This window comes from Belonocnema kinseyi, chromosome 3 (genome assembly GCF_010883055.1).
Source record: "Belonocnema kinseyi isolate 2016_QV_RU_SX_M_011 chromosome 3, B_treatae_v1, whole genome shotgun sequence".
In the NCBI taxonomy this organism is placed as follows: domain Eukaryota; kingdom Metazoa; phylum Arthropoda; class Insecta; order Hymenoptera; family Cynipidae; genus Belonocnema; species Belonocnema kinseyi.
In genome coordinates this window covers 141,178,146-141,193,893 of record NC_046659.1, presented here as the reverse complement: position 1 = coordinate 141,193,893, position 15,748 = coordinate 141,178,146, and the positions used below count along the sequence as shown (strand labels likewise).

General features: G+C 22.6%; 1 protein-coding gene across 1 annotated transcript in view; it reads right to left on the bottom strand.

Moving 5' to 3' along the window:
- Positions 1-10,528: 10,528 nt before the first annotated feature.
- Positions 10,529-15,748, bottom strand: part of LOC117170044 (proto-oncogene tyrosine-protein kinase ROS) — a 126,035-nt gene continuing 120,815 nt past the window's right edge. The window contains exons 16-17 of the mRNA XM_033356562.1: positions 15,442-15,492; positions 10,529-11,440 (exon numbers count right to left, since the gene is read on the bottom strand). Of these exons, the coding sequence (XP_033212453.1) occupies positions 10,635-11,440; positions 15,442-15,492 (857 nt within the window). The 3' untranslated portion in view covers positions 10,529-10,634. The remainder of the gene's footprint in view (positions 11,441-15,441; positions 15,493-15,748) is intronic.

Genomic DNA, 15,748 nt, shown 5'->3' with positions numbered 1-15,748 from the left:
TTCCAACAAAAAATGGAATGCTTACATTTTCAATTAAAAAATTAATTTCTGATCCAGAAAAAAAATTTCCAACCAAACAATTTAATTTTTCACTAAAATTATATTTAAAAAAAAAGGAAGAGTTAAATTTTCAGATGACAATTTAATTTTGAAGTAGAAAAACAACGAATTTTTAACAAAATATTTGAATGTTTTACCAAAGAGCTGAATTTTTAACTAAAGTGATGAATTTCCAGCCAAAAAATGAAATTTTAACATATTTTCTACAAAAGAGTTTAATCCTCAATCTAAGTTAATTTTTTAACATTTTAATTTAATTTTTTTTCAAACGAAGAAATCACGAATTTTCATTCCAAAAAGTTTTATATTTAACCAAGTAGTTCAATTAATTTTTGTCTTAAATTTATGAGTGAAAGTGTTGCATTTTCAGCAGTAAAAATTAATTTCCGACAGGAAAAACAATATAATTTTGAATTTGATAAATTAATTTGCACCCAAAGAGTTTAATTTTCAATTGAGGAAATTCATTTCTGATAAAAAAAGACTTTTCAACATAATAAATTAATTTTTCAATCAAGCAGTTATATTTTCAACTAAAAAATATCAATTTTCAACAAAAAATGGAATGCGTAAATTTTCAATTAAAAAAATTAATTAATTTTTAACCAAACAGTTTAATTTTGCACTAAAAATATATTTTAAAAAAATGCGAAATTTAAATTTTTGGATAAAAATATTAATTTTGAAGTAGAAAAACCACGAATTTTTCAACAAAATATTTTAATTTTTTACCAGAGATCAATTTTTAACTAAAGTGATGAATCTGGAGCCAAAAAATAAAATTTTAACATAACTTTCAACAAAACAGTTTAATCCTCAATTTAAGTTAATTTACAAAAATTTTAATTTAATTTTTTTCAAACAAAGAAATCAGGAATTTTCATTCCAAACAAGTTTTACATTTAACCAAGAAGTGCCATTAAAATTTTTTGAAATTTATAAATGAAAGTTTTGAATTTTCCGTTCTAAAAATTAATTTCCGACAGAGAAAACAAAATAATTCTTAATTTGATAAATTAATTTCCAACCAAAGAGTTTAATTTTCAACTAAAAAAAAATAAATTTGTTAACAAAAAATGGAATAATTAAATTTTCAATTGAAGAAATTAATTTCTGATAAAAAAAAAACATTTCAACGTAATAAATAAATTTCCAACCCAGTAGTTTAATTTTTAACTGAAAAAGATCATCTTTCAACAAAAAATGGAGTGCTTAAATTTTCAATTAAAAAATTAATTTCTGATTCAGAAAAAAATAATTTTTAACATAGTAAATTAATTTTCGACTAAATAGTTGAATTTTCCACTACAAATATATTTTAGAAAAATGGAATATTTACATTTTCAGATAAAAAAATTAATTTTAAAGTAGAAAAACAACAAATTTTCAACAAAATATTTAATTTTTCTACTAAAAAGATACATTTACAAAAAAAAGTTACATTTTAAGTTAAAAAAATTAATTGCAGACAGAAAGGAAAAAGGAATTTTCAATCCAAAAAAGTTTTACATTTAACCAAGTAGTTCCATTAAAAAAAAATTAATTTATGAGTCAAAGTGTTGAATTCTGACGCCTGAAAGACAATTGAACCTCTAATAAAAAAAATAAATGCTCAAAAAAATTCTAGTCGTTCAATTTTTAATTTTTCCAACTTAAAATTGCTTAAAATGATCTAATTATGAAAATTGACAAAATTACAACATTTTTTAACTTTACAAAAGCTTAAAATTCAAGAGTTCTGATTATTTCAAAAGAAAAAAAATGCAGCTCTTAGAGCCCTTTCATTGAATTTCTTATTTCAATGACTGTGCACATTTTTTACGAACCAAAAAATGACCGGGAATTTTTTTCTTCGATTAAAACGGCCATCCTGTAATCTAAACTCTATTATATTGAAAATTAAATACGGAAAACCTCTCTGCATTGGATAATCATTAATTAAAAATACCAATATATTATAAATAATAAATTTTATTTATTGAACAGTTAAAACACTATAATTTTCATAAATAAAAATGAAAATTAATTATTTTTCATTGATTTATGCTATTAATTAATGATTATCCAAACCAAGATTTCTTGAAAACGGCAATAAAATTCAAGAAAGTCCATACAAGCTGGAAAACGATTTTTTTAAAACTATCGGAAGAATTATGATTTTGTAGAATGCTTAAAAATCTAGAATAAAATTTTTAGATCAGTTGAGATTCAATCGTTACAATCACATCTATAAAAAGACATTAGGTGTTCTTTTCAGTCAATCTTAAAAAATAATTAATTAATTAATTAAAATTAATTAATTAAATCTTAATCTATTTTAAAGTAGTGTCTACTTATATCTAAATTCAATAAAGTTATTAAATATACAACATGGTACAATATTTATCGAATAAAAAAACTTAACAGATCCCTAAAAATATTAAGATCGTAAATTATTGACGTAAGGAATTTTCCCTCGGTTTTTTTTGTACAATTCGTTTATGGAAATGGTTTCCCTTATTGTCTAATTAAATATATTGCATAAAAATGTTGAGTGACGCAATGAATAATTTTAATGAGTATAAAGATTTTTTACGTTTAACTATGGCAGTCAAAGTGGTAAATTTGTCATGGATTGGACAACAAAAATTATTTTTAAAATGAAAAGAACTCAGTCGGATTTATATCTAGTTATTGGGGAGCGTTCAATTTAAATTTGAAAGAAATTCTTTTTAAGAGATTCGATTCTTTTTTCACATAAAAAAGTTCATTCTGTTATATTTTCCATCGTTTTCTTTATTTTTTGGTTAATTAAATTATTATTATTATTTAATTTTACATAAAAGAAAATCAAATTTTCTATGAAACACATGAGCTTTTAACCAAATATTAGAATCTTCCACTAAAAGAAATTATTTTGAATCAAGAAAAAATAAATTTTTAGCAAAGTAATTTAAATTTCATTAAAGTAGTTGAAATTTTAATTAAAAAAAAAATTAATTTTCAACTAATATGATGACTCATATCCAATAAAATCAATTTTTAACCAAATAGTGGTATTTTTAAGAAGAAAAAATTTAATTTGTACCAAAATAGATGAGTTTTCAAGCCTAAAAGATGCATTATCAATCAAATAAATGGATTTTCAAACAGAGTTTAATCTTCAACCAAATAAGGGCATTTTTAACGTAAAAAAATTAAATTTTTTAAATATAAATGAATTTTCTAAACAAAACATGAATTTTAAACCAAATACGTTAATTTTCTACCAAATAATTAAATTTTTAACTACAAAAGATTAATTTTCAACCAAACAGTTTGATATTCAACTAAAAAAGATTCATTTTAAAGGAAAAATTGAATAGTTAAATATTTAATTGAAAAAATTAATTTGAAAAAAAGAGTTTTCAGAAAAATAATTCAATTTGTGGATTCAGTATGATGATTACTATCCAAAAAATCAATTTTGAACCAAATAGTGGTATTTTTAACAACAAAAAATTAGATTTTTAATCAAATAATGGTAATTTTATGAACAAAAAACTAAATGTTTACGAAAATAGTTGAATTTTGATATAAAAAATTACACATTTTTAACCAAATAGTTGAATTTTTAACTGAAAACGATAAATTTTCAACCAAAAAATCAAATAGTTAAATTTTTAATTTAAAAAAATTTATTTTGGGCCAGAAAAAAACGAATTTTCAATCAAATGGTTAAATTTTCAGTTAAAAAATTAATTTTAAACGAAATATGCTAATATCGAAAAAATCAATTTTTAATCAAATAGTGGTATTTTGAACAACAAAAAACTAAATTTTCACGAAAATAGTTGAATTTTCATGTAGAAAATACATATTTTTACCAAATAGTTGAATTTTTAACTAAAAAATATAAATTTTCAACCAAAAATGAATTAATTAAAATAATAATGAACCAGAAAAAACACGAATTTTCGACAAAATAGTTAAATCTTCAACCAAAGACATCAATTTTTAACTAAAGTTATAGATCTTCAACAAAAAAATGCATTAAAAAAAGTACTTTAACGTTGAATAAAGCAGTTGAATTTTTAATTAAAAAAATTGATTTTCAACCGAAAATGGAATAGTTAAATTTTCAGTTAAAAAAATTACTTTGAATCAACAAAAATAAAAAATAAAATAATAATTTAAAAAAAAGTCGAATAGTTTAATTTTCAATTAAATAAATTAATTTCTGACAAAAAAAAATACTTTTCAACATAATGAATTAATTTTCAACAATTCAGTTTAATTTTCAACTAAAAAAGATCATTTTTACACAAAAAATGGAATGCTTAAATTTTTAATTAAAAACATTAATTTTGAACAAAATAAGGGTATTTAAAAAAATTAAATTTCTACCAAAAAAGAAGAAATTTAAAACTAAAAAGACAATTTTGAAATGAAAGAGTTTAATTTTCAACCGAAAATGGAATAGTTAAATTTCCAGCTAAAAAAATTAATTTCCGATCTAGAATTGGAAATTTGTGCATTATTTAATTTTTCAAGCAAAAATTTTAATATTTCACTAAAAAAAAGATTGATTTTAAACCAAAGACATGGATTAAAAAAAAGTAAGAGTTAATATTTCAACCAAAAAATTTTAATTTCGTAAAAGATAAAATTTCGACCAAAAGAGATTTTGCAAACAAAAAAGAAAAAATTTTTACTAAAAAAGATCAATTTTGTACCACAACTGTAATAGTTAAACTTTCAGTTAAAAATTTAATTAAGAAAAAAAAACAATTAAAAAAAGTTATATTTTCAACCAAAAATTAATTTTCTTGGTTAAAAATGTATACTTTTTATGAAAATTCGTCTATTCTGTTAAGAATGTAATTATTTGGTAAGAATTCGTCTTTGGGGTTCAAAATTCAAAAATTGGTTTAAAATTTAGTTATTTATATTTTTAAGATTTTTATTGAATTGAAAGAGAGAAAATGTTGATTTTTAATATTTTTCTCAATCCCCATTGATATATATTCCAGGGAAAATTAATTTTTTTTTATTTTGAAAAATTAATTTTTAAAGAAAATTAAAAGGTTTCGAACCGTTTTCGTTGAGGATTCAACTATTTCATTTAAAATTAATATTACGTGATTAATTTCAACTGTTTTTATTTCGGAATTAAATTTTTTTGGTGAACTATCAACTATTACATTTTTTTCTTAAAAATTTAACTAATTTTTATTTTGCTTCAAAATTTGGCTCTTTTGGTTCAAAATTCAACTACTAAAAATCATCATTTTACTTAAATATTTATCTTTTTTTGGTTAAAAATGATTTATTTTGTTGAAAATGCGTTATTTTTTTGTTCGAATTGATTCTTTATTTGTAAAATAAATTGTTATTACTGTATTTAACTATTTTGTTGAATTTTTTTTTAAATTGATTTTTTTTTAATCTGAGTTTTATCAGTTTCTTTGCAATATTCTCTCTTATTGACAGAAAAATTTTTTTTATTGAAAATGAAAATCTTTTTTTATTGAAAAATCAACTACTGCATTTTTTTGCTTAGAATTCTTTTTTTAATGAAAATTTAATTAATAGGTTAAATGTTAAACTCTTTTCATAATAATTATTTTCATTTAAAGTTCATCATGTTAAATGAAAATTTATTCCTTTGGTTGAAAACTGAGTTATCTTGTTGAAAATTCATTTTTCCTTAGCTGAAAATTAATTTTTTCAATTGAACTATTTTGTTGAAAATCAGCGGTTTTTTTGGTTGAAAACTAAATTTTATTAACTAAAAATTTAATTATTCCAGTTGAATACTGCATCACTTTAATTAAAATTTATCTCTTTGGTTGTATATTAATTTTTTCACTAAAATCTAGTTATATAATTTTTGGTTTTCAATTTATCTTTTGTGGTTGAAATTTCATATATTTCGTGGCAATTCGTCTTTTTTAGTAGAAATTTAATCTTCTTGATTAAAAGTTCATCTTTTTGGCTAAAAAATTAACTATTGCAGTTGAAGATTTAACATTTAATTTGAAAATAAATCTTTTTTAGTTCAAAATCCATCTATTTGCTTGAGGATTTGCCCTTTTTAGTTAAAAATTTGTCTTTTTTTATTAAAAAATTTAACTCTTGTTTAAAATTCATGTATTTTGTTGATAAATCGTCGTTTTTAAGCAAAAAATTAATCTTCTGATTTGAAAATGTATCTTTTTCGTTAAAAATTCAAGTATTCTAGTTAAACATGCATCATTGTATTTGAAAATTGATCTTTTTTTTATTTTTGTTATTACTGAAAATGTAACTATTCCAATTGAATATTCTAATGTTATCTATATATATATATATATATATATTTTTTTTTTTTGCGTAGAAGTTAATCTTCTTGATAGAAAATTTATCATTTTGGTTAAAAATTAAACTATTTTGTTAAAAATTCGTTTTTTTTTGTTGTTGAAAATTATTGCTTTCTTATCTGAAAAGTTAATCATTCCATTCTGGATCGAAAATTGACGTTTTATTTCTAAATTTATCATTTTTAATGAAAATTAAACTATTTTGTTAAAAATTCTTTTTTTATGTTGAAAATTAATTTGTTCTTATTTCAAAATATTCTATTGTTGATCGAAAATTGACGTTTGAGTTCAAAATCCATCATTTTGATTACAAATTTAAGTCTATTAGTTAAAGATTTTTAATTTTAGTTGGGAATTTATAACTTTGATTGAAAATTAAACTATTTTGTTGAAAATTTGTTTTTTTATTGGTAAAAAATGAATTTTTTCTTCAAAATTCATTAATTACATTAAAAATTCAATTATATTAGTTCAAGATTTCTAATTTTAGATTACAATTCATCATTTTCATTGAAAATTAAACTATTTTGTAAAAAATTCTTTCTTTTTTTGGGTAACAAAATTAATTTTTTTTCTTATTTGAAAATTTAACTATTCTATTTTTGATCGATAATTGACGTTTCAATTCAAAATTCATGATTTTGATTAAAAATTAAACTATTTTGTTAAAATTTGTTGTTTTTTTTTTCAAAATTAATTTGGTCTGATCTGAAAATATTACTATTCCATTTTTTGATCGAACATTATGTTTTAGTTCCAAATTCATCACTTTAATTGAAAATTCAACTATATTAGTTAAAAATGTCTAATTTTAGTTGAAAAATCATCATTTTGATTGAAAATTAAACCATTTTGTTAAAAATGTTTTTTTTAACATTAATTTGTTCTTATCTTAAAATTTAACTATTCCGTTGTTGATCGAAAATTGACGTTTCAGTTCAAAATTCATCATTTTTATTGAAAATTAAACTATTTTGTTAAAATATATTATTTTTTTTTTGAAAATTTATTTTTTATCTGAAAATTTAACTACTCTATTGTTGATCAAAAATTGACGCAATAGTTCAAAATTGATCAATTTGGTTGAAAATTAAACTATTTTGTTAAAAATTATTTTGTTGTTGTTGAGAATTAATTTGTTCTTATCTCAAAATATTCTATTGTTGTTCGAAAATTGACGCTTGAGTTCAAAATCCATCATTTCGATTGAAAATTTAACTCTATTAGTTAAAGATTTTTAATTTTAGTTGTAAATTTATAATTTTCATTGAAAATTAAACTATTCCATTTTTGATCAAAATTGATGTTTTAGTTCAAAATTCATTACTTCCATTAAAAATTCAACTATATTAGTTAAAGATTTCTAATTTTATATAAGAATTCATCATTTTCATTGAAAATTAAAGTACTTCTTTAAAAATTCTTTCTTTTTTCTGTAAAAAATTAATTTGTTATAATTTGAAAATTTAACTATTCTATTGTTGATCGAAAATTGACGTTTCAATTCGGAATTCATCATTTTGATTGAAAATTAAACTATCTTTTTTGAAATGGTTTGTTTTTCTTTTTAATTAATTTGTTCTTATCTTAAAATTTAACTATTCCGTTATTGATCGAAAATTGACGTTTCAGTTCAAAATTCATCATTTTTATTGAAAATTAAACTATTTTGTTGAAAATGATTTTTTTTTTTTGTTGAAAAGTTAATTTTTTCTTATCTGAAAATTTAACTATTCTATTGTTGATCAAAAATTGACGTATTAGTTCGAAATTGATCATTTTGATTGAAAATTAAACTATTTTGTTAAAAATTCTTTTTTTTTTTGTTGAAAATTAATTTGTTCTTATTTCAAAATATTCTATTGTTGATCGAGAATTGACGTTTGAGTTCAAAATCCATCATTTTGATTGAAAATTTAACTCTATTAGTTAAAGATTTTTAATTTTAGTTGTAAATTTATAATTTTGATTGAAAATTAAACTATTCCATTTTTGATCCAAATTGATGTTTTAGTTCAAAATTCATTACTTCCATTAAAAATTCAACTATATTAGTTAATGATTTCTAATTTTATATAACAATTCATCATTTTCATTGAAAATTAAAGTACTTCTTTAAAAATTCTTTCTTTTTTCTGTAAAAAATTAATTTGTTATAATTTGAAAATTTAACTATTCTATTGTTGATCGAAAATTGACGTTTCAGTTCAAAATTTATCATTTTTATTGAAAATTAAACTATTTTGTTGAAAATTTTTTTTTTTTGTTGAAAATTAATTTTTTCTTATCTGAAAATTTAACTATTCTATTGTTGATCAAAAATTGACGTATTAGTTCAAAATTGATCATTTTGATTGAAAATTAAACTATTTTGTTAAAAATTCTTTTTTTTTTTGTTGAAAATTAATTTGTTCTTATCTCAAAATATTCTATTGTTGATCGAAAATTGACGTTTGAGTTCAAAATCCATCATTTTGATTGAAAATTTAATTCTATTATTTAAAGATTTTTTATTTTAGTTGGAAATTTATAACTTCGATTGAAAATTAAACTATTTAAAAATTTTTTTTTTGGTAACAAATTAATTTTATCTTATTTGAAAATTTAACTATTCTATTGTTGATGAAAAATTGAAAATTGAAGTTTCAATTCAAAATTCATGATTTTGATTTAAAATTAAATTATTTTGTTAAAATTTGTTGTTTTTTTTTTGTTTTCAAAATTAATTTGGTCTGATCTGAAAATATTACTATTCCATTTTTTGATCGAACATTATGTTTTAGTTCCAAATTCATCACTTAAATTGAAAATTCAACTATATTAGTTAAAAATTTCTAATTTTAGTTGAAAAATCATCATTTTGATTGAAAATTAAACCATTTTGTTAATAATGTTTTTTTAAACATTAATTTGTTCTTATCTTAGAATTTAACTATTTTGTTGTTGATCGAAAATTAAAGTTTCAGTTTAAAATTCATCATTTTTGATTGAAAGTTAAACTATTTTGTTGAAAATTAATTTTTTCTTATTTGAAAATTGACGTATTAGTTCAAAATTGATCATTTTGATTTAAAATTAAACTATTTTGTTAAAAATTCCTTTTTTTTTCTAGAAAATTAATTTTTTCTTATCTCAAAATATTCTATTGTTCAAAATTCATTACTGCCATCAAAAATTCAATTATATTAGTTAAAGATTTCTAATTTTAGATAACAATTCATCATTTTCATTGAAAATTCAACTATTTTGTTAAAAATTCTTTCTTTTTTTTGGGTAAAAAACTAATTTTTTCTAATTTGAAAATTTAACTATTCGATTGTTGATCGAAAATTGACGTGTTAGTTCAAAATTCATCATTTTCATTAAAAATTAAACTATTTTGTTAAAAATTCTTTTTTCTCGTTTGAAAATTAATTTTTTCTTATCTGAAAATATTACTATTACATTTTTTTAAATCGAAATTTCATGTTTTAGTTCGAAATTCATCACTTTGATTGAAAATTCAACTATATTAGTTAAACATTTTTAATTTTAGTTGAAAATTCATAATTTTGATTGAAAACTAAACTACTTTGTTAAAAATTGTTTTTTTTTTTAAATTAATTTTTTCTTATCTGAAAATTTAAATATTCCATTGCTGATCAAAAATTGATGTTTTAGTTAAAAATTCAACTATTATTTCTTATTTTAGTTGAAAATTCATCACTGATTGAAAATTGAACTATTTTGTTGAAAATCGTTTTAATTTTTTTTTAAATTTGATTTTGTTATTGAAAAATTTATTATTTTTGGTGCAAAATTAATTGAAAGTGATGAAAAAACATTGAAAGTGGATGTATTTTTTTTTTAAATCGTATTTTTGGAAAAAATTTATCTTTGTGATTTAAAATTTAACTATTGTAACTGAGAATTTAACTATTTCCTTTTAGTTTGAAAACTGTTCTTTTTCAGTTAAAAATTCAACTATTTAGTTGAAAATTGATCTTTTTCAGTCGAAATTGAACTATTTAGTATCAAAATTAATTTGATCCAAATACGCATTGAATTTTAAGTATAAGAGATAAAATACTATGAAAAATTATACCTGGAAAAAAACTTGATATACTTAGAAAAAACCTAAAATTGTCAGGAAATTTTTTTCTAGGATTTGAGTAGACACCCTGATATTGGAACGCCCCCAATTCGTAATTACTATTGTCAAAGAGTCTTTGATTCCAGAATTCTAGAATCCATTTACTCTAACAGAATCCATAATTATATTCGTATTTCTTCTCCGGGTGTTTGCTGAAGTAAATTTAACAAAGCGTTGTTTATTACTAATGGGATTTTCGCTTTTTGCAAACTAGACGGATGTCTTTGCAGTTTTGTTAAAACGGGAGTTCTCAAGTTTGTATCACTCGTCAAATTTTCTTGACTTGGATTTTTCACAGGAAGGGAACTTTGTGAATTAATTAAGGAAGAGCTCGGCCTAGTTGGAGGTGCCAGACTCATATCGGAACCTAATGAACTGCTTTTTGCCTCTAAACTTGTCCCTGAACCCTTCACCGACCCTCTTTCGGCTCTTCTTCTTTGCTTACGAAAGTCACTGAGAAAAGTTAAGGATCCTCTGCCATTCCCAGAAACTTTCACGGAGATATTTCTTAATTTTTGGTTGTCCAAAGACCTGGATTTTTCCTCTACGCTTGTAATGGAAGCCCTTCTGCGTTCTGGAAGATTTAAACTAGTTACGGAGAGTTTTTTCTGGCGAGGTTTCGTTTCGAAGTCTTGATTTGGAATTTTAGTTTCCACATTTTGTTCCTCGAGGATGGGTGTTTCGGTTTCCTCCAGGTCGGAAACTTCGGTTTGACTTGAATCTTTTCTCTCGGTTGTAACGGCAGATTTTGGAACTTCGTAGCCACTTGTGAGACTTTCCGGGGCGATTGATGATTCCTCGCCGTCTGATAATAATTCTAAATATTTGGGCATATCGCAATTTTGTACTGGTGTTGGGGATGGGCTTTCTTGTGTGGAAGGTTGCAAGTCTCGACTTCCTTCCGAGCTACTCGATTTGCAAGAATTGCCTGTGTGAGAGAGAAATATTTGTATTATTAATCATTTTTTATACCGATAAATATTAGGACGTAGGGTAAAATACAAATGTCAAGAAATGCCAGGCCTTTTTCTCGTTCTTACCCAGCAAACATGGTTACAGAGCAGATCTGCAAATCTTCTAGAACACAAAAGAACGTGTTCTAGAACAGTTTAGTAACAGGTGAAGAACATGCGAGTAACTATGTCATTCCCCATACGCTAGAACAATTCTGTAACAGTTCTAGAACGCTGTGAAACACGATCCGTACCATTTCTAGAATAACTCTAGAACTCGGTTATTAGTTTTATATAACAATTCTGTAACATTTCTAGAACAATTCCAGAACTCAATTACAAATGTTGTATAACAAATCTGTACCAGATCGAGAACGCTGCGCTTTAACAATCGGTCGGTAACATTTCTAGAACAGTTCGAAAACTCAATTACAAATATTGTATAACAAATCTGTAACGGATCTAGAGCGCTGTGAAAACTGGTCAGTTCTAGAAAAAACTTGGAACAAAAGTTATAGAACCTCTGCGAATAGTCAGTTCTAGAACAATGACATAACAACTGTTTTAAAACAGTTATTAATCTTTGTCCCTAATTTGTTCTAGAACACACTTGTAGCAGGGTTCTAAAACTTCGATATAACAATATTACCGCACAGTTCTAGAACAAACTTGGAAAAAATGTTACAGAAAGTCTGTGATTGGTCAATTCTAGAACAATAACGTAACAACTGTTTTAAAACAGTTATTAATCTTTGTAATTATTTCGTTATAGAACACACTTGTAACAGGGTTCTAGAAAACACTTGTTGTAGAAGAATTCTATAGCAACTGTTATAGATCAAAGCTGTCATATAGTTCGAGAAAAGTTCTGTCACAATTTTGTCACAGTGTTCTAGAACACTGTTACCTTTTTGTTCTAGAACAGTTCGGTCACAATTTTGTCACAGGGTTCTAGAACGCTTTTGCCTTTTTGTTCTAGAACAGTTCTGTCACCATCTTGTAACAACTGTTATAGAACACAGTTCCTTTTTTCTTGATCTGGAACAGTTACAGAACGTGTTTGCTGGGTATGATTAAATTATAACTGAAATAATAGAAACCAATAAGAAAATCCAACTATTTCCCGTTGAAAGCTAATTTTTCGAAATAAAAAGTCTACTTTTTACGTTTTTGGTTCAGAATTAATTTTTTATATTAAAGCCTGGACTATTTAGAGTGAAACTCTTCTATAGTGCCGATTTCGGGGCTGGCGGGGGGTGCGAACTAACTCATTATAGCCCGCTCCACTATAGAAGGGTTGGCTATTGAATGGTTTCAGTGTAGTTAAATATTTATTAATTTCTTTGAAAAATCAACTGTTTTGTTAAAAAGTTATATTTTTGTATAGAAGGGTCCTCATTTTCAATTGAAAATGTATGTTTTGGTAGAAAAGTCATCTTTTTTTGTTACGAGTTAATTTTTTTTCAATTGAAAAGTCTAATATTATATTTTTAGTCGAGAATTTATCTCTTTTCGCTGAAAATTGAATTATTTGGTTGAAAACTGAATTATTTTGTTAAAGTCATCATTTTGGTCAAAAACTGTTTTTCTTACATTCTTCTTTTTGAAAAGAAGATGCCTCGTTTTATATTGAAAATTTATTTTTCGGTAGAAAAATCTACTCTTATGTTTTTGTACCTGAATTTATTTTTTTTTATTAATAACAATTGTACTATTTGGTTGAATTTCGAATAATTTTTTGAAAATGCAACTATTTTTTTAAACAGTATTTTTTTATTAACTTGAAACCCCATGTTTCGGTGGAAAAGTTATCTTCTTCGTTGGAATTTTTTAGAAATTAAAATGTTTACTATTATGCTTTTGGTTCAGAATTCACACATTTTGATTAAAAACTGTACTTATTGATTGAAAATTGGATACTTTTGTTTATAATTTAACTATATGATTCAAAAGTAATATTTTGTTGTTGGAAATTCCACTGTTATGTTAAACATTCGTATTTTTGGATATAAAATTTGTCCTTTCGAATTAAAAATTCACCTTTTGGTGGAACATTAATCTTTTTTGTTGAACTTCAAATCTTTTTAATTGAAAAGTCTACTGTAATATTTAGGTTTTAACATTAATTAATTTTTGTTCTTAATCTCTTTGGGTTAAAAGTTTTACTAATTAGTTGAAAATTTTATAATTTTGTTGCAAATTTTGAAAGGTCATCTTTTTTGGTTAAAAATGTTACTATTTTGTTAAAAATATGTAATTTGGTTGTTAAGAATTAATATTCTTGGTTCAACTATTTTGTCGAAAATTTATTTCTTTGCCTGAAGATTCATTTGTGTTCAAGCGGAAATTCCATATTTTGCTTAAAATTGATTCTTCCATATGAAAATTCATCTATTTGGTTGAAAATTTAAGTCTTTTGTTAAAATTTTTTTTTATACAAAAATTTTTTTCTTGCTGTTAGACAATTAATATGCTTGGTTAAAAATTTCGATTTCTTATGCAAATTCATTTATTTTGTTGAAAATTTAATTATTTTGTCCAATTTTGTCTTTTTTGGTTGCAAATTCAACAATGTGGTTAACACTTTGTTATATATATTCTAAACATTTTTTTTAAGTTGAAAGGGAGAAAATGTTGATTTTTAATATTTTTCTGAATTTCCATTAATCGTAAACATTTAAAAAAAAATTGATCTTCAAAAATAAAGAAAAAAATAATTCAAAGTTTTTTTGAACAAAAGAAAATTTTGAAGCTTTTTAAAGACTAAAAGAAGAGTTTTAAGATAATATTGATAAATATTTTAAAATATTTCAAACGATTTCCAAAATTATTGAAAAAAATTCTTCAATATTATAAAGCTATTTTTAAAATTTTGTTGCATTAAAAAAATTTAAGAAATAGCTGATTCATTTTAAAAGATATTTAAAAGTTAAGAATCACTTTCAAAAATAATTACGAAAAGGTTTTGTAAAATTAAAAAGAAACGTTGAGTTTTGAAAATTTCGAAATAAAATGAAGAGTTAAAAAAGTTTCGAAATATCTCAAAAGCTTTCTAAAAATTAAGAGATCGAAAAATCTCGCAAAAATAAAATTATTGGTACTTGAAGACTTAAAAAAAAGAAGAATATATTCCAAATAGAAAAATCCTATAATGATGAAATTGCCGACAATTTAACATTCCCGAACTGGAAAATTCTGGAATAATAAAATTCGTGACAACCGAGTTTAAAAATTCCCAAAACGGAAGAAATGAAAAACTGTTTAAGCAATAAATAATAAAATAAAATTATGTTTACCAAATAGAAGTACTTTATTTAATTAATTAATTTATTATTTTATTATTTAAAATTTTTTAACTTTTAGATTAGAGAATTTCATAATTAGGAAATATTTGTGTTTGAAATTTTAATTTAAGTCATTTTAAAAGATATTTAATAGTTTTTGAATTTTAGAAAAGATTAAAAATATATTAAAACTTTCAAAGTTTTCCGAAAATGTATAAAATATTTTTGAATGTCTTCCAAACTTCTATAAGTACTAAATATATTGTAAACTGGCACGAATTTTTTCAAAAATATTACATTAAAAAACAAACTTTCAATACTTCTTTCCTTGTTATTAGATCTCATAATCTAATTAAAAAATTTTCTAAAATAAAATTATTATGATTATATTTATTTATATTTATATAGACACACTATATAATTATTATAAAATAAAATTAAAAATGTTTTAAAGTTAATTTAGGTATTTAAAATCTTTAAACAAATAAACAGTAGATCAAAAAAATTTTTTTCAATAAAAATAATTTTCTTCCATACATGAAAAAACTACACACGCGATTGAGGACGTTAGTTAGATAAAAAGGAAAAGAACACAATCCTAGGTCTTTCATTTTCTGAAATTTATATCTTACACTACGCCCTGTTAAATATATTTTTATTGCGATTGGACATTATATTTTATTATTTCCTACCTGTGTTATAATATCGATTTTCTTCAGCAAAGTAAGCCATGTTAAAGACGCCTGAAAGCACGAGCCATGCAATGATAATCAATTCAGTGAATTAGTTAAATCGAAAAATTCCGAAAAAAATGAAATCTCATTAATTATTTCTTATTGAAACTATCATATCTTGATGCACTATGAATAATGAATTTTAAAGTTAGTTTGATGCTCTTGCAAAACATGCTTCTTTGAAAACAATTCCAGAATAGCATTCATTTTTATTCTAAAAATTAATCGTGCATTTTCATTTTGCAATTTCTTCTAGCTCGTTAAA